Raw genomic sequence first — 18,281 nt, 5'->3', positions numbered from 1 at the left:
AAACCGTGACTTAATAAATGTCAAGTGACAAAACAGCGATTGGAAAATAAGTGTTCATTTAGCAGATCTTCCCTCTACTGCGCGCTGGGGGAGAAACAGACCCGCTGGCAGTTTTTTTGCTCCAGCTGCAGGAAACTGCAGGAAAAAATAAAAATAAATAAAAATTGAAAATATATCATACTTCAGGCACTGGTAGTGGGGATGCGGCACATAATTCATGAGTAGCCTATGTTGTATCTTGTGGCTTAGTCCCTCAGTGCCTCATCCTCTGAGCACCACGGGATGGCGACTGTAATATCTCACATCCCATTCACTATATATAGTTCTGTACAAGCGACCAAAGGTGACAGAGCGCATAACGGCGAAAAATGTCACAAAACGAATGAAATAATATCTGCTTATTTATTTTTACTGACACATCATTGCCTTTATTAAATGACACTGCTGTAACATCATCATTGATATGCAAACAGAGTCTGTATTGACCATAGACTGTAGTGTTGACAGACTTGCATGGTCTGAAAGTGACGCCTAGCGGCCATCGCCCGGCTTTGATGTTGAAAATGACAATTTCTAAGCATTAATTCAAAACAAGGTAATATATTTAACAACTCGAGATAATATAATAATCATTTCATGCATAGAAGCATAAATTAAGTCAAAATTTTCACTACTCTAGTCATCTCCCCTCTCAAGCTGAAGTCGGGACAGTTTCTTCCCGAAAAAGGGGGAACTGAAGATGACACACATATACATTTTGTTCATGGCCTGAAAGTATTTATTCAGAAATCAGCGAAAAAGGGTCATCCGTACGGAACATCATTAGTACATCGTTAGAGTATGCAACACGCTTAGTCCACGTAGTTACATCTGTGAGTTACATAAGGCTGCGGCTGACAATAGCCTACTCATGTTCGTGAAAATCTTGTTATTGATTTGGGGATAATAGGATGGCTGGATAGCTAAATAGTATTGTTGTTAAACATACGATCAAATTATATTTACTGTTTGTTAATACTACGCCAAGTTATTGACTTTAAATCTCGCTAAAACGTTAGCTTTCTGGTTTAAAGCTGATGAAAACTCAGAAGAAGAAACAGTGGGGGAACCAATGAAATTCGTTTGGGGAGTGGTCAAGGCAAACTCCCGTCCCCACTAGCTCTACAGATACACAGATGACTTTTGCACCAAATATCTCAGTAAATGTGGAGCATAAGTGATTTGTATACCTGTAGCGGTAGGGGCGGGGCCAACTTGTAATTTGTGACCAGAAAACCAGCATTTGAGACTCGTAGCAGCAGATTCAAGCAGTTGTAGTTATCGATTTGTGTTTGTGCTAGAAAAATATCCAAGAAAAAAAAAGTATTTGTGACAAAGTATTTTACAGGTGTGCAACTCTCATTGCATGACTTCAAATGTTTTGCACCATATTCACTGCAACAACTGTAGCAAAAAGTGAGCGTATGAGTTTCTTAATTTGTGATTCGTAAAATAGGATTTGTGATTTGTAAAATAGAATTTGTGATTCGTAGAATAGGATTTGTGCACCTGCAATGAAGAATTTGAGAAGGTGTAACTGTTGTGTTGTATTTGTGGGAGAGAAAAAAATCTAAAGCATTTTTCTCTGTGACTACAAAAAAAAATTTCACAGGTGCACAGGACTTTTGCACCAATAATACCTTCATAGTAACTCCATCTCCAATATTTATCCCGTTTGTACCACATTTCTATGTCAACAAGCTTATTAGAAACATACAGAGGCTTTTTAGGTTGGGTAGAATCAGTTATATCTGAACCAGTTCGCTTGCCTGCTTCCATCGCTTAAACACCTGCCAATAATGCCGATTTATCTACAATGTATGTGGCATACATTAACAGTAATTATTGTGCTTTCCATACAATCTTACAGATTTATTTATATTTTTATTGGTTTTGTTTCTAGAACTTTCAGAAGGGACTAGGAGCCAGCCAGGAGGAGGCCCTGAATATATTTGCACAGCTGAAGAACAACTCAGCAGGTGGTTACTCAGACTCCACTGAAACCATGGCGAACATTAACGCTTCCATCGACATTCTTGAGAAGATGGCCAGAGCATCAGAGAACGTTGTTTTGAATGAGGAAATCTTTGATGTAAGCTCCTGTTAACTATTATTACCTTTCTAGTATAAGATGTGAAGATTTGATGGCTTCTATAGCGTTGAGGGCTGCCATAGCAGGACACCACTGTAAAAAGTCAGTTTTATCTTGTAATCGATAACTTAATTCAATATAAAGATAGATATACATTTTGACTGTTCTAAATGTGTTTTTAAGCCTTAACTCTACAGATGTGAATGTAACACAGCTTCCTCTCTCCAGAAAGTAAGAAGAAGAAACTCATCTAGATAAATAACTCTAATCACTGTCCTGCGGAACAGCTAAAGATTGTCTCCACACATCACCAAATGGTGTTGCCCTATATGTCAGGGTTGAGCCCCAGTCAGCAAATGTAACCCCATCATTACTATAGTGATGATTATAATGTTCATTGACTGCTTTTACAGACAATCTTATTTAAGGTCACACAAAGGTGGTGTGCACTTGAATTATGTATGGCTACAAATGATGGTGCTTGTGAACAAAACTGAAGCTAAGTTTTAACCAGGACAGGGAGTCTGATGAGGGTGGTCGAGTCAGTCGTCTCTCAACCAGAAGGTCTGGGATTCAATCCCCAGCTCCTGCAACCACATGTTAATGTGTCCTTGGGCAAGACACTTAACCCCGAGTTGATTCTGCTGCTGCATCAGTGGCATGTGAATGGGTAGGTGTGACCTGCAGAATAAAAAGCACTTTGAGTAGTAATGACACTAGAAAAGCGCTACACAAGCCATTAACCATTTATCATGATAGTTGTATTGTTGTTGACATGATATCTAAAAAATGCCAACAGGTATGGGTGTCAGTGTAACCAGCAAAAAAAAAAAGCCTTGATAAACATAAACTGCAGGCTACATTTTTTCTCCACTGTTCTTTGCTAATAATTAAGTATATTGAGATTGGTAAATCCATGCTGTGGCAAGCAAATGGGAAATGGACTTGAGCTTGTACAGCGCTTTTCTAGTCTTCTGAGTTCTGACTACTTAAAGCACTTTAAAATCGCAGGTTACACTTACCCATTCACACTCTGAGCAGAGGCTGCTATGTAAAGTGGCATTCAGTCTTAGCTAACCCCATCCATACACATTAATTCACCGCCAATGAAACAGCGGTAGCAACTTGGGGTTAAGTATCTTGCCCAAGGACACATCGAACATGAGGCTGCAGAAGCTGGGGATTGAACTCCCAATCGCCGGGGTTGAGAGATGACCGACTCTACCCCTGCACCCAAGTCATTGTGTTCAAATATGCAATGAGATGCTCCCACTGTTGAGCTGGACAATGCTTACAGTGAAGAACTATAATCTAAGCTGAAAGAAGCCATGGATTTACTAAATGTACCTTACTAATGATTTGTTTTATTCTTCTATTTCAGGATTTTATTCACGCAGCAAGCAACATGTTGAGCTCAAGCTGGAATGGGGTTAACAATACTATTGTCCATGATATGTCATCGACTTACCTTCAGTCTGTTGAGAATCTGGTGAAGAATATCAGAGCCAACACGAGCGATGGAATCAATAGTGAAAACATACAGCTCAAAATCTGCTCCAGTTCAAACTGTAGTGTGCCTTCTTTTGACGTCAGTCTGAATCTGAACATGTCCAGTGGGAAAGTCAAAACTCTTGCTGTGAAAAATCTAACGGATAAATTGAGAAACAACTTTCGCGAAAGTGAACATTCCAGCCTCTTAGTATCAGCCACACTAGAGAACAACAGTGATTCATCTTTAGAAATAGTACTGGACTTCCCTGCAGAACGGCAGGACCTTACTAAACGTTTATGTGTCTTCTGGAACACCACAGATAAAAACTGGTCAGAGGCTGGATGCACTTTAAAAACAACAAACGATGGGAACCGCACATTCTGCCAGTGCAATCACCTGACTTCATTTTCTGTCCTCATGGCAAAGGGTGATATATCTAGTGACACTCTAGATATCATTACCAATGTGGGCCTGGGTGTGTCCATCTGCTCTTTGCTGATCTTTCTTACCGTTGAGTCTTTGGTGTGGTCGGCTGTAGTCAAGTCAAACCTCTCACTTTTCCGTCACACAGCCCTGGTGAACATTGCTGTGTTTCTCTTGCTTGCTGACTGCTGTTTTCTGGCTTCTAGCTCTCCTAAGAGTCTCAGTGATGACTGGTGCCTAATTTTGACCATCTGTAAACACCTGTTTTTCTTAGCCATGTTCAGCTGGATGCTGTGCATGAGTGTCATGCTTGTTCACCAGCTCATCTTTGTCTTCAGCCCACTGAGGAAAAGAGTCTTTATGTTCCTCTCCAGCATTGTAGGCTATGTTTGCCCAATAGTTATAGTGGGTTGCAGCTATGTCTATAGCAAATACACCAATACGTCCTACTACTCTCGTAAAACATGTTGGCTGGTTTTTAAAAGTCTCTTGGTGGGCTCCATACATGCTTTCCTCCTCCCTGTGGGAACCATTATTTTGGCAAACCTTTTTTCCATGGTGGTCGTCATGATCACTCTGGTGAAGTCCTCTGTCCCTGACAAAAGCAAGGCTGATGACAAGGAGACAGTCAAAAGCATCATTAAAGTCGTCGTTTTTCTAACCCCTGTTTTTGGATTGACATGGATTATTGGATTTGCACAGCTCATGTTGGATGAGAAGGGCCCCTTCTTTCAAGTTGCTATCTACAGCTTCACCATCCTCAATTCCTTCCAGGTACTTTGAATATAATACTTTTTGAAAATGAAGAGTTTCTTGTGGTGTGGAGATCCTTGTTGCTTCTTGAGGCTACCAGTTCAAGACTACATCAGTCACATCCAGCATAAACAATCCAAATCTCAACCCCATCTGACAATTGCAAAGTTGTATTGTAGGCTATAAGTTTGGACAAGAAGAATGCATAGAACAAAATAAGATGACTGAGGGGCTCAGTTGTATGATTGTGTTGTTTGTAATTCAATAAAAGAATTAGAAAGTGGTACATATATTTTAACGTTGATACCATTCTCCTTTAAGAACTAAATTCTGAGCCAGTGCTTTTGCTGCCTTTACCCAAAGAATGTAGTCTTGAACACTGGCCTAAATTAGTTGTTACAAAATAATGTCACTGGACACAAACAGCTAAGGATTATTGTATATAAATGCTTTACAAAAAAGTATATGCATAAGAACAGTTACTATATTTGACATTTCTTCTGTTGCAGGGCCTTTTCCTTCTGCTTACAGGGGTTTTTGCAGAGCAGAAGGTATGTTTGACATTTCACCCCTTAGTTATTAATGAATACGAATCACAGATGAGTTGAAAATATCTAAAATTGCTACTTGTCATTAGCATGGAAATACTCAAAATCTATAAATAGCCTTAAGATAATAAATACACTTAAAGGAGCAATATGTAACTCTGACACCTAGTGTTTAAAATCAATACTGCAGTCCAACTTTCTAAACATTGTAGAGAGCTGTCTCCCCCCGCCCCCTCCTCTCTAGAGTCGATGTGCACACAGGTTGACTAGCTCCAGACACTGAAGCTTCAGTGTTTATCCAGCTCTGCATCAGTCTTGAAACCTTTCTGCGTTCTAACCTCTCTCCATTTTATGAAAGCATTTCTAATATTTATCCTTGTTTGACCACGTTTCTGCTCATGGAGTTTATTAGAAAAATGCAGAGGCTTTTTAAGTCAATTAGAATCAGTTATAGCTCAGCAATCGCTGCAACACCTGTTGGTTTGCCGTTTGCAAACCAAAGAGCGTTCAAAACAGCTGTGTGTGGGGGTCATAAAACCGCCTACTTCTCTGGTCAAAACAAAAACAGAGCATTCAGGACCAGAATTTAAACTTAGAAGGAGGACATACTGACTGCTGCATTGGTGTCAGAGAAGCCAGCACTTCAACATAGTATGTTTCCTTAATGTCTGATGATGTAGTAAGGTCATGTTATGATTCAATTCAGTAGATAACTTACATGTTGCTCCTTTAAGCTAAATGATATTCAGATTAAATATCACAGCAATCTGTCTCTGTTATTTTGAACAGGTCCGAGAGGAAATGTTTAAGCTCATAATGGTGAGTTTAACAACATGGTCTTCCAGGATTACACTGTGAACTGATGAAAACATGCTTCATTACTGTGTTTGCTTCTACCATCAGGCCAAATCAAAAGGAAAAAGTGAGAGCATGAAGAATCTGACTTCCACCACGTACACCAAAGACAAATGAAGACTGAGGTCAGTTTTATCTCATTAACTTTATTTTCTTTACTGTGCTGGGGTTGCTGCAACTGCACCTGTACAGACCTGCTGATGTATAACCCACACATGTGAAGTTACTCTTTCTAATGTTTAGTTTAACGATTGCAAGCTTCCTATATTAGTTCAGTATGCAAACATACTTATTTCTCCAAACAAAGGGCAATGGAGACTGAAGAGCTGTGAGACTTGAGAGTAAATTTATTAAGAGTTAAGAGATTAAGAGTTACAATACCAACACAAAGTAACCTTTACCTTTAAATTGTTTTTCTTAATTTTCCATTGCAATGAATCTTACTGTACATATAAACATGGTAAACCCAATTTAGCAATAATGGAGGGTTAATGTCTGCAGTTTTACTAAATTTCTGGGATATCATATTCTAACCTACAAGAATTTGCCACTATCTCCATAGAGTCAGAGACGTAAAGTGGTCGCCAATTCAAAACACTAGCGATTACATTAGATGATCCTTAGATGTCTTTCTACAGTGCAATTTGTCAGTGATAGTAAACTCATTTAAGTTTGTACATAGTTTAACCTTCTATCAAAGAACTTAATATTATCTAACAGTTGTAGTACTAAAGATTGAGGCAGAGTATCACATTCATCCCATCTGTAAAATAATTCCACCTTTGAGTCATGTGAGTAGTGCCGGACCTGGAAGAAAATTTGGCTCTTTGCATTCTGGCTCAAACCCTTTACAGTCGGTCGATCCGATCATGACAGAACTGTATAACAACCATGTGTCCCATGTTTAAAGGTCTTCCACATTATTCCCCCAAAACATTGCAAATCTGAGAAGTAAGTGTCATCGACATATATAATGTGGGTGTTCAGTCAGTATTCATTGACAGCCTTGTGGTGTTAGGTGACTCTAGAGTTCAAATATCATTACTCAAGTAGACATTTTTTTAAATAAAAGTATTTACAAAAAGAGCAATGCATTGTGGGGCGGTTCAGTATGACCAGAAAATATTTGTGAATTTGTTCAACAAGTCAATGAATGTTCTAAATACTGGGCCATGTTTCCATTTCAGGTTTTGGGACCAAAACAGCATCGTACCTGTGTGCAGCTCCACCTTTTGTTAAATGATAGTGAAGTTTCTTTGTGGATTACACAGGTGAAGATTGGTTGTACTAAGACGTTTGTACTAAGGTAGAATCCTTACCTTTTGACCATATTTATTTATTTGATGGCTGTGACCATTACTGTTATTGATACTAGTAGTAGCTCTTAATCTGTCTCATTAAATCAAATATTGCTCCAAGGAGACGTGAATATTGTTCATGTATACCTTTGAATGCATCCTTGTTTTTTTTTAGGTTTAGCAGATGCTTGTTTTTCCATATTTCTTTTAAGTACCAAAAAATAAAACACAATAATAGGCGGTAGATTGTAAATCCTGATTATATAATATATATATACGTTTTTTTAAATACATTTGGCTAGGTTTGATCATTTTGTTTAAAGTAGGAATGTGCGACACTATACACATAAATACATCAGAAATCCAGTATATCCTCTGTAAATGTCTCGCTGAATCCTGACTGTCTGCAATGAGTGAGAAGCGAGAGTCCTGCTGACTGTGTTTTTTGTTGTACCTGTGTTTTTACATGGACGGATCGACTCCTCTCCTTGCATATATTTGGCTTATTTAGATGAAACGTTAACATTTTTAGAGCACAGTCATTCCATGTCAATTTGCGAGCAATGTGAAGCTACGACTCCGAGCTAACCAAAGAGCGCTAACATTAGCCTGCCAACAAACTGATGCAGGCCAGAGACAATTTGCTGATCAAGCCAAGGAAAATTTTGCCTGCTAATTTCGCTCGACTCCTTTGGGTCGCTGCAGGAGAGTGGAGGCTTAGGTATGGCGGAGGTGTGGGCAAACAGCTTCAGTTTGTTTTGGTTTCATGCTGGTCTTCAAGGGCGACATCTACTGGATCAAAAAAGCCGCACATTCTTCCTTTAAAGGAAAGCGACATGAACCATTACCTGTAATATGTGTGTGACTATGTAGCTAAATAAGTTTTCGTGTAAAACAATATGTATAAATAAAATAAAAGAGAAGAATATATTGTCTTTTATTGTTCATGACTTTGCATGCTTGAGAAATTTCCATCAGAACTATATATGTTTCCTCATAAGATTGAATTATCAATGATGATTTCCTTCAGTGTACAAATGAAAAACAAGCATAGGAAACACATCACAGGGGTCAGGTCTGTTGTGGTCCCAGTCTTCTTTAAATCCTCTTATGCAAGCTTAAGATATTGTTGTTTACTACATTTACTACACTGACTGCTGACAGGTAAACGTTTTCTGATGCATTGTAGAGACTGGTTCATTGAGAGACACATAGATATCTCAGAAGATCATGTCAAAATGAGCCTGTTGGTACATCACTCTCCAGTACAGACACAGTGATTTAAGTGCTTTAAAATGGAGACTAACACATGATTCCACTGAAATGAGCTTCACTGAGCTCTCCTAATGACAGTGAAGATAGCAAGTGTCAGTACAATGGTCCCCGACGCACCACCAATCAGAGCTCCCAAAATGCTTCTGTCTATGTTCGGTTCCTCACAGCTTCGGCCGGTGTAGTAGATGGTCTGTGTTGATGCACACCTAAGAAGCAGAGAACAGAAGTTTTAATGTAAAAAATATGACCTGAAGCTGTAGACTACACACAAATAAAAACACCTAAATATCCTGACTGCCTTGTAAGAGGGCAATAAACCTCAACCTCAAAATATGATTAATGTATTTTAGTCATGAATTAATTTGACATATTTTAGGTGGTAAACTTCCTCCTCTGGCTTTACTTAAAGCAGGGTACAGTCTACAAGATAATCATGACAATTCTGGGCCCTATTCCCCCCTGCGGACCCATGTTAACCAATTTCGGATTATCTGACTGTTCCAAATATTATCTTGCTAGATGTTCCTGCGGAGTAATGTGTGTTCAGAGTGATTTTACCCTCCCCGATCTGTTCAAATTAACAGTGGCCACTGTGGTTTGAAATTGTAGATATTTAACATATTATATTCACAGATCAGAAATCCCATTGTGAGGAGGGGAACGCCGAGGAAGGCTGAGCACGCACTCTGGGGCTGTCATGTTGAACAGAACACAAGCCAATAGGAGGGAAGCAAGCTGACGCAGGAAGCACGACAAACACAACCATGGTGACGACAGCAAATAGAAAGCATCAAGTTAGAAGGATGTCAGAATTAGAGGAGCAACTTGTTGATTTGTGGCAACAACACGAGTGTTTATACAACATGTGCTGTAAAACATAAACCACAACCGAACTGACGAGGAAAGGAGTTGGACAGAAATTATTACAGCAATGGATCTACCAGTTAGCTTAACAACTAGCCACATTTCACTTGATCATCACGTTTGTTTACTCTTTGGTCACGTTTGACCTTGTGTTTATTTCAAATTCTTAAGAGAGCAACTATTCTCCTAGCTCTAAGGCTATGCTCTGGAAGGGAATAAGACGGCTTTTCAAAATGTCAAATAAATCATTTACAGGTACTAAAGAATCTACATGTGCATCTATCCACAAAATAGGAATATTCTCGTACCTAACTCAAGCCTAGAGAAGCTAACATTATATTTTACCTTTAGGAAAAACAACAGGATAGCTTTTTCCTTCTTGACCTTTGACTAGCTGAGTCTCTGTTGCTGTGGTTGCTCATCTTAGATACCCTCTGCAGAACACTCATTTGAAACAGTAAACAGGTTGTTTTAACTGGAACTACTTCCATAGGTATTCATATATCAAAAGTTCATGGACACCCATGCAACACTCTTTAGCCAATCATAATTGAGTATTTACCCATATTAAAGTATAAGTAATTCGAATAGTCCCATATATTTTGAAACACTAATCACTTAACACCATAGAAATACAAACACACACCTGCATGAGGCTGCTCCTTCCGTCTCCACGCACAAGCCTCCATTAAAACAAGGGTTGGGATGACATGGGTTGACAGCCCGTGCTTCTCTGCGTATGGGAGCCTCAGGTTTCCTTTCCATCTCGCCAGCTTTCTTCTCGGCTGTGGTGTCCTCACTTGATAAGACTGGTTTGACAGGCACCTCTGTCTTTATCAGGTGGGTCAAATCTAACAAATGAACAGGTGATTGAAAATGTGAAATATATAATAACTTGGTAAGATTTGAATATAAAGAAAAAAAAGGACGCTGATATTTCTCACCAGTAAAGTCAGCAGTGATGATGAGGTCATCGTTTTTAAGGAAGCTCCTCCTTTGCAGATGCTTGTGAGATATGAACGTGCTCCAGCCAAAGTCCTTACCACGATAACACTGACAGCTCTCGTCAAACAGCGCTCCTGAATCAGCTGTCGGTCTGTTCCAGCGGGCATCAGTATCTGAGTGAGAACAGTCAAAATTAAACGTGTTATGCTTTTGTCCAGATATTTTCATATTTTCAACAAATGTCACACATTAGCTGTTTAAACAAGATATCAGTTTACTGTCATGATGTGAAGATAAACAAATCTAAATGAACAGGTTTGATCTAAACGAACAGAGTTTTAGTTTAAGATGATTTTTTTAAAGGTCACATATTATGCAAAATACATTTCCCATGTTCTTCTATAACATGTGTCCCTAGTCTGTCGAAACCCCCCAATTATGAAATAAATCTATCCTCTCCGTCTTTTGCCTGCTCCACTTTTCAGAAAATGTGTGGTCAAACAGGCCGAGATTTTCCCTTCACGACATCACAAAGGGCAGTAACCCCTCCCCCAGGTGGGTGACACCCCCACAGCTAGGTGTTTGTTCTGCCCTCTGAGTCTTCCTTCTCACAAACAATAGCGCTTGGAGCGAGAAAGACCAAGCCACCAAAGCCCTTCCAGAGAGGGGGCGTGGTCAAACAAAGCTCATTTGCATTTAAAGCTACAGAAACAGTCTGTTCTGAGCAGGGCTGAAATAGAGGGGTTTATAGTCATGATCAAATACAGGATCAGAGTGGATTTATAACAAGAAACTTCACACACATGTTTTGGGGAGCTCTGAGACTTACTTAACTGGTTGAAAAGGAAAATAATATGTGACCTTTAATGTGAGTGATAACAGCTATAGAGGACAAATCAAGATTATTCAGAGGTGAACATCACACATAAGCAGAAAACATGATAGTGGAAGAGGGGCTGTGATATAGTGATAATTCTGTTCTGGTAAAATATATTCAACAGTAAGAGGCTTTAATCAAACTTTTATATCTTCAATGGATTCAAATACTTTTTTTAAAGTTTTTTTTGGGGGGGGGTTGCCTTTATTTAGAGGTAGGACAGTGGATAGAGTCAGAAATCAGGGAGAGCGAGAGGGGGGAATTACATACGCTGAAGGGAGCCACAGGTTGGATTTGAACCCAGGCCACCTGCTTGGAGAACTGGAGCCTCTGTACATGTGATGGGCGCACCAATCACTATACTACTTGCTCCCCTGGATTTAATTTTATGTGACACTGAAAGCTTGTAAAAATGAACAAATCCAACCCAAAACACTACACGCTGCAGTCTAGCTTCACTATAAAGTTTTTAGCTAATTTGTTTGTCAGGATAACTTGACTGTTTGAAAGTTTGTGCACTTCCTTTTGGATTAAAAAGTCATTTTTCTGGCAAGGTTGGTAATTTTCGAAAAACCTGTCAAAACAAGTATCATTCCCTCAGTACACCCACCCCATCCCCTCTGTGCTCCCTCGAAGCCACGCCCCTGACTTACATATACTAGCACCGTGGCCCTAGAAGCCGACCTCAGCTCATCGCTTGCATTGTAAAGAAACTTTGTCATCTCATTCAGCGGTAAGTAAACACTAAACTTTATCATAATACATGTGAAAAAAAAAACGTGACTATTTTACTACTCACAACGGCCAATGCACATCACAGTATAAACTGTCATCGGTGACGCACTTTGAGTGTGGACTAGTGTACGAAAGGGGTAGAGAACGAGAAGAAAGACAGGGAGGCGTGATTGGTTCATCAGATTGGTACCTTGTGGCAGACATTGGATGAAGTTTTTACAGGCTTACAACATGCTACAGATGACACATTTTCTTTGACCCTTTTTCAGAGCACATGGGTTATTAATGTCTGTCAGGACCTGAAGACAATGTAAACCAAAATCTTAAAAAGTGTATCTGGAGAAAATTACCAACCCTGCCTTTAATGGCCACACGAAATAATGATTTAGGAGTAAAAATTCTGATTTCAGTCTTGTTGATTTTATGAAACCTGTGATTACTGATAGTGAGGTAAGTGTGTTTCAAGGTTTCTTTCCTGTCTCTTGTTAGATGTGAGAAATGTTTTTGACATGTTGCTGAATTTGTAAGATGTTGATTTCGATACTCTGACTGACGACATCTCAGAAACTGGCCGACAACCAAACATCAACAGTGTTACAATACTGGCCATGACAAACACTTTCATCTCGCTAGTGAAATGCCAGGGTGCTTACCTGTCGTAAAGCTTCTCGTTGAAGACATCCGAAGTTTTGCGTCTGGGTCCTGGTCCATGACTACAAGCGTTGCCTGCATATTTATGGCTGGCCACTGCATCACTGCATCATTTTCTCCACTGCAGAGGTGCATGGTGAGGCCAACATAGTCTGGGTACTCAACCTCTTTACCATTTGGATAAATGCTGATACCGAATGAGTAGCCTTCAGAGTTGTAGAAACACTTGCTCTTAATAGGATTGGCAAGAGGCGTGCTGCCTACAATGCCAGTAAAATTGCGGATTTGCCAGACGGCACCAGGGCAAATGGTTTCCGTTAGAGTGATGTCATCAATAAGGATGGCACCAGTGGAGTCAGATGCTCCTCTGATGCCTTGGAAGATATAACGGAACTTCTCAGTCACCTTGAGAGTCACATGGGCAATTTTCCAGGAAGAATCTCCATCACCTGAAAGAGAACAATGCAGATGATATGGGGGGTTTAAGTACATTTTCAGTCAAATATTAATGTATTTAAAGAGAGAAATATATCCTACCAAATACCAAAGGATGTGTTAAATATTATTCTTACAATGGTGCATTAAATGGATCGGCTGTATAGAGAGGAACATTTACTCTGAACCACATTTAACTCTGCAACGTGTCAAAAATAGAGGCATATACCTGAAATGGTGTGGATCTTTCTGAGACTGTTTACGGCCCCTGTTCCATCATCAGTCCTGATCCATATCACAAGTTTGTCTGAAGCTGACCCAGTCATCTTGTAGAAGAACTGCAGGCACTGCTCGCCCCTCTTTGGGTAGAGGATACGTGACTCCAGCAAGCCACTGCTTCCAGCTGCACCGGAAGACGTGTCAAACCTCATGAAGTAGCCGGAATCTAAAAGACAAGCAATGATCTGTGAACACTTTCAAACTGAATTCAATTGATGACTGGGATTATATCAAACTTAATATCAGCCTTACACCTATTATCATTAATATAAATATTACAGTGAAACTTAGAGCTCCTCAAAGTCAACCTCTATAATTAACAAACTTAGTTGTTACTGCTTTTAATACTCATACTTCTACCATAATTACTGACATTGTAGCTATAAATCTATCTTATTTATTGTTGTTGTTGTTGCTCTGTTTGTCTCTACCCTTCTTCCTGCATCTCCCTCTATCCCACTTATCAAACCCAACACAGTCTCTCAGCAGATGCCTGTTCAACATGACTCTGGTTCTGCTCAAGGTTTCCTCTCCACTGTAACTTTCTAACCCTCTGCACATGCTGTCTGTCCCACAGACACCTCTTAAGACTCGTGGTAATGGTGCATTTGAGGCCATAGCACCAATCCCACAGACCTTTGTCTGTTGAAAGTGCTATATCAATTAAACATACTTGCTTTGCTAAATGTTGATTAGTGCTCATGATGGATTAACATTGGGTCTTTGTAGATAATATAACAATGAGTAAGGTCTTTTATCTGTTTTATTGTGAGAAAACATTTGTTATGAATTGGAGCTATATAATAAAGATTGATTTAAATATTGATTGATTGATTGATTGATTGATTGATTGATTGATTGATTGATTGATTGATTGATTGATTGATTGATTGATTGATTGATTGATTGATTGATGCCCTGTTGCAATAGCTGTAATAGTAGTACAGTATTGTATGAAGAAAAGAGATAGCATCTGTTTCATATAATTTTATTTAGGTCTGTAAGATTGGATCCTATCACTGTGTACCTTCCATCACATCTTAAAAGATGTTTAAAAAAAAGTGACAGAAGACTTTCCACCCCACAACAATTTTTAATGCAAATGTTTTACCTTTTCCTCTGTACACTTCTAGGTTTTTTTTTTTTATAAAAAAATGTGTCTTGAGAATCAGACTACAGGATATCAACAAACTGTTAAACTGCACTGTAAAAATGCTATTTTAATAATAATAGTAGTAATACCTGCATTCAAAATCAGTTGTATTACATGTTGTTGTCGTATAAACCTTTTCAAATATGTAGAGAATCATCTTAGTACCTCTGCAGCGTCCTGCCAGGGTGTGGTCTGCATCAGCTGGACTACTGAGTGTTTGGACCCAGTCCGCGTTATCCTCCTCGTTTTGGATCATTCCACAGATGTTGATGAGCTCAAAGGAGCACTGGTCCAGGAGAGTGTGTGTGTTGGCTGCAAAAAGGACAGTTACAGTCCAAATTAACAAAACGAATAAGACAGAGATGAGCACATGCTTTGATTTCATTTGGAGAATTTTAAGTATCAACTCATTAAAGTGGGATTTTTAATTATCATTTAAATGTCTCTTTAGTGTGACCTTATAACTTTTAAAATGTAAAATATGTTTGTACATGCAGTAAAGATTGGCAATAGTCTACAGTTATGAGTCTGAGCACCCAATGTAAGCTAAGTTAGCATTGCCACTAACTGCTCAGAGTAACGTTACTTTCTGCCAGGGGCGTGTCCAGACATTTTGGACTGGGGTGGCCTGAAGTGTGTTGTGTGTACAAACTCACACAAATATCTATCAATTATTGACCCTTTCTTACTTCACCAATCAGATCTTCTTTTATGCAAGATAATGGCAACATAAGCTTAGTTCTTTAATGACACATAAAGAAGATTTATGTTCAATGTCACAATTTAAAGTACAGCAAGCTCCTGCATGGTCTAACATGCAAAAATACATTCATTGGCAACGTTTTGGTCCTGAAACATTGCCAGTTAGTTCATTGCAAGTCAGACAGAGTGCATTTCTTTCCTATGCACCTGTCTTATGAAATAGATGTTCAACGTTTTTATTTAAAGTTTATCAAAGCTTTTAAAAAATGCAGAAAATTAAAGCCTTTGCAGGTTTTAACGTAAGTCCCACCTCTGACAGGGCAAATAACCAATCACAGTTTAGGATTTTTGGACACGCCCCTGCTTTCTGCTGCTAGACTCCAACCACTTCCATGAGCAAATAGCTAACCTGTCTATCTGCTGATCAATGTAGAGCATGCAGGGAGTTTATTGTGTTATACATACATTTATATGCCCATCCTGCATGGGCTTACATGACACCATGAATTTAAATATGCATAGTAGGTCTATTCATTGTCATGGAACAGAACAGTCATTCCAGGACACGTCTGTCCACCCCAATATTTCAGGTTTTTCCGCCAGTGGGGGATCAATAAGTTTTACTTACCTTATTTTACTTAATTATATTAAGTCATCATATTTTGTATGCAAAAGGAAATATGAATCACTTTGTACTTGATCCAAATCCCACATCTAACAAAGTCTGTTTTCTTCTAGAATATTTTTGAATTGATTATGATTATGTTTCCAAGCTCTGTTTAAGAGCTTGTTTGCTAACTGTGGCTATTAATAAGGTTGAAGAGAGCAGAGTTGTGGACATAGTCTTAAAGATGCACTATGTAGATTTGGTACTGCTGACTAAATGTATGCAGGCGCTACAGGCCCAAAAGGACACACTCACCACAGTCGTACATGCGGTTGAGCCTGGTGATGTCTACAGCGCTAAAGTCCATACGCTGGCCAATCACCTCATTAAAATACGGTATGGTGGTGGTGATTGTTGGTACGCTGTCGTTCTTGTTGAAGGACAGAGGTCTGTAGTGCATGATGGACTCGTAATCATAGGGCGTGTTCATATCAGTGATGAAGTCATCCTCGTACTTATTGAAATTGTGCTCCATCCCTGTGAAGAGTAAGGACATTGTTGTGCAGATATTACACCACCAAAGAATTCTCTTTTTTTGTTGAGACAGATATGGGGCCTTATCTACCATCATGACCATCAAGCTCTTGTATATATCTGTGCATTTGCTAAGTTTGGACATGCTTTAATTTTAAACAGTTTCAATGGCATAGCATGAATAAAAATAACTCCAATGTTGTCAATTATGTTGGTTCATATCATCCCCACTGTCCCTTCCCTGTATTTCCCATCTGTCTTTGGCTGTCCTATCCAGTGCTGTAGTGCAGGGTAAATACAGGAATACAGAGTACACTTGTTTTTCAGTCTCCATAGGGTATACCCACTGGTAAATAATAACTGATTACTTGAATTGCAAAACCAATGCATCATGTAACTTGTTACAAATAAAAAGTGATCAGAGTTAGTACAAAATATGGCTACAAAATAAATCAAGTGTTACTTACCTTCTTCAATCTGGTCCCACCAGATTTTGACATAATCGTCCCTATCAGAGCGAGACTGTTCATGGTAAAAGCCCAGAGCATGGAGGAGCTCATGCTGCACAATACTTTTAGTGTCACACCTGGCTCCAATGGACACATTCTGGCCTTTTTTATCATCTCCCACATACGACCAGCATCTAATTTTTCGGATGAGATGAGAAATGTATTGGATTAAACACTCAACCTATAAGGTGATGTTTGTGAGCTCCGAGAACATTATACCACATCAGCATTTTCTAATCCTTGGTGCTGGATGCCTCCTTCTGATTACATGACAACAATTCCCATAAAGTTGCACAACAGACAGACCCGTTGCCAAGTCCCATGCAGAAACTCACCCAGACAGCTTGGTGAAGGAGATGTAACTGGTCTCACCCTCATAGGGCTTAAAATCCACGCAGGATCTCAAACGGTATTCCTCAAAAGTCTGGAGGATCACACCTTTAGCGTTGAGCTCTAAAACAATATAGAATTATTCCCAAAATGAGCAAATGTTTAAACTATTGGTAAGAAATGTATTGCCCATAGTGTAGTACCTAAAGAATCAGTTAAGATATAAGGAATGGGAAACGTCCATCTTCTTGTTTCATCCAGGATTGCATTTCTGCTCGGCTGTGAAAGTATCAACATGAAAATATGTGTTTCAGTTCCTTACAGACATCTCCACATAGCCTCTCAGTATACTTACATTACCAGCAATGTCACCCTCAAACAAGTGGTTTGAGCCTGAAAATGTTCACATACGTATAATTAATTCAGCTCTAGTCAATAACACATATGATCACAAAGCTGTAACAGTAAAAAGAGCTTTAAAAACAAACCTCTGTTGATCTCTAGGATGTCATCTCTTAGTTCACCAGCATCTGCATTATCGCCTGGAAAATAAATGTAATGTCAGAGCCAATAAGTTAAAAAAACAAACAAGCTTTGTTAGGATCAATAAAATGAATAGAAACAAACCAGAGACTGTCGGAACCGCTTGAACCTAGAACACAAGATCAGAAAGTTAAAACTTCCTCCATGGACAAATTTGTACAGTTACACATTTAACACATACACTGTTTCCCACCTTAAAAAACAAAAAGACTCCAATCAATGCAACAATCTTCCTCCAATGGTCCCTAGAACTCATGTTGTCCTCCTGACAGAAAAGTATGCATGTGTAAACATACACATAAGACAGTTGGAGGGGAACTTTGATCAGGATCGTAGTGTTTA

At 39.1% G+C, this 18,281-nt stretch overlaps 2 protein-coding genes across 2 annotated transcripts in view; one reads left to right on the top strand and one right to left on the bottom strand.

The window, feature by feature from the left end:
* The window catches only part of adgrf3b (adhesion G protein-coupled receptor F3b), a 23,888-nt gene extending 15,453 nt beyond the window's left edge, over window positions 1-8,435 (top strand). Inside the window, exons 12-17 of the mRNA XM_061052753.1 lie at window positions 1,943-2,131; window positions 3,513-4,820; window positions 5,309-5,350; window positions 6,137-6,166; window positions 6,251-6,327; window positions 7,390-8,435. Of these exons, the coding sequence (XP_060908736.1) occupies window positions 1,943-2,131; window positions 3,513-4,820; window positions 5,309-5,350; window positions 6,137-6,166; window positions 6,251-6,319 (1,638 nt within the window). The 3' untranslated portion in view covers window positions 6,320-6,327; window positions 7,390-8,435. The remainder of the gene's footprint in view (window positions 1-1,942; window positions 2,132-3,512; window positions 4,821-5,308; window positions 5,351-6,136; window positions 6,167-6,250; window positions 6,328-7,389) is intronic.
* Window positions 8,421-18,281, bottom strand: mep1a.2 (meprin A, alpha (PABA peptide hydrolase), tandem duplicate 2). Its single transcript, XM_061052633.1, has 14 exons — window positions 18,133-18,281; window positions 18,024-18,048; window positions 17,885-17,938; window positions 17,752-17,789; window positions 17,600-17,675; window positions 17,402-17,519; window positions 17,025-17,200; window positions 16,339-16,560; window positions 14,880-15,026; window positions 13,512-13,727; window positions 12,850-13,296; window positions 10,584-10,757; window positions 10,286-10,490; window positions 8,421-8,981 (listed from the first exon to the last, which is right to left on the bottom strand). Exons 1-14 carry the CDS (start codon window positions 18,193-18,195, stop codon window positions 8,831-8,833), a joined length of 2,112 nt encoding a protein of 703 aa, XP_060908616.1. The 5' UTR covers window positions 18,196-18,281; the 3' UTR covers window positions 8,421-8,830.

The sequence above is a fragment of the Labrus mixtus genome, chromosome 12 (assembly GCF_963584025.1).
Source record: "Labrus mixtus chromosome 12, fLabMix1.1, whole genome shotgun sequence".
NCBI lineage: Eukaryota > Metazoa > Chordata > Actinopteri > Labriformes > Labridae > Labrus > Labrus mixtus.
Note: the sequence above shows the minus strand (reverse complement) of the source record. Positions and strands in the feature narration are given on the sequence as shown.

Bases quoted from the DNA above. Each gene is read 5' to 3' on its own strand.
- mep1a.2 (XM_061052633.1), bottom strand. From the start codon at position 18,195: ATGAGTTCTAGGGACCATTGGAGGAAGATTGTTGCATTGATTGGAGTC. The intron at 18,049-18,132 runs GTGGGAAACAGT...CTTGTGTTCTAG, and splicing joins GAGTCTTTTTGTTTTTTAAG to GTTCAAGCGGTTCCGACAGT. The intron at 17,676-17,751 runs GTAAGTATACTG...ATACTTTCACAG, and splicing joins AGGGTGACATTGCTGGTAAT to CCGAGCAGAAATGCAATCCT.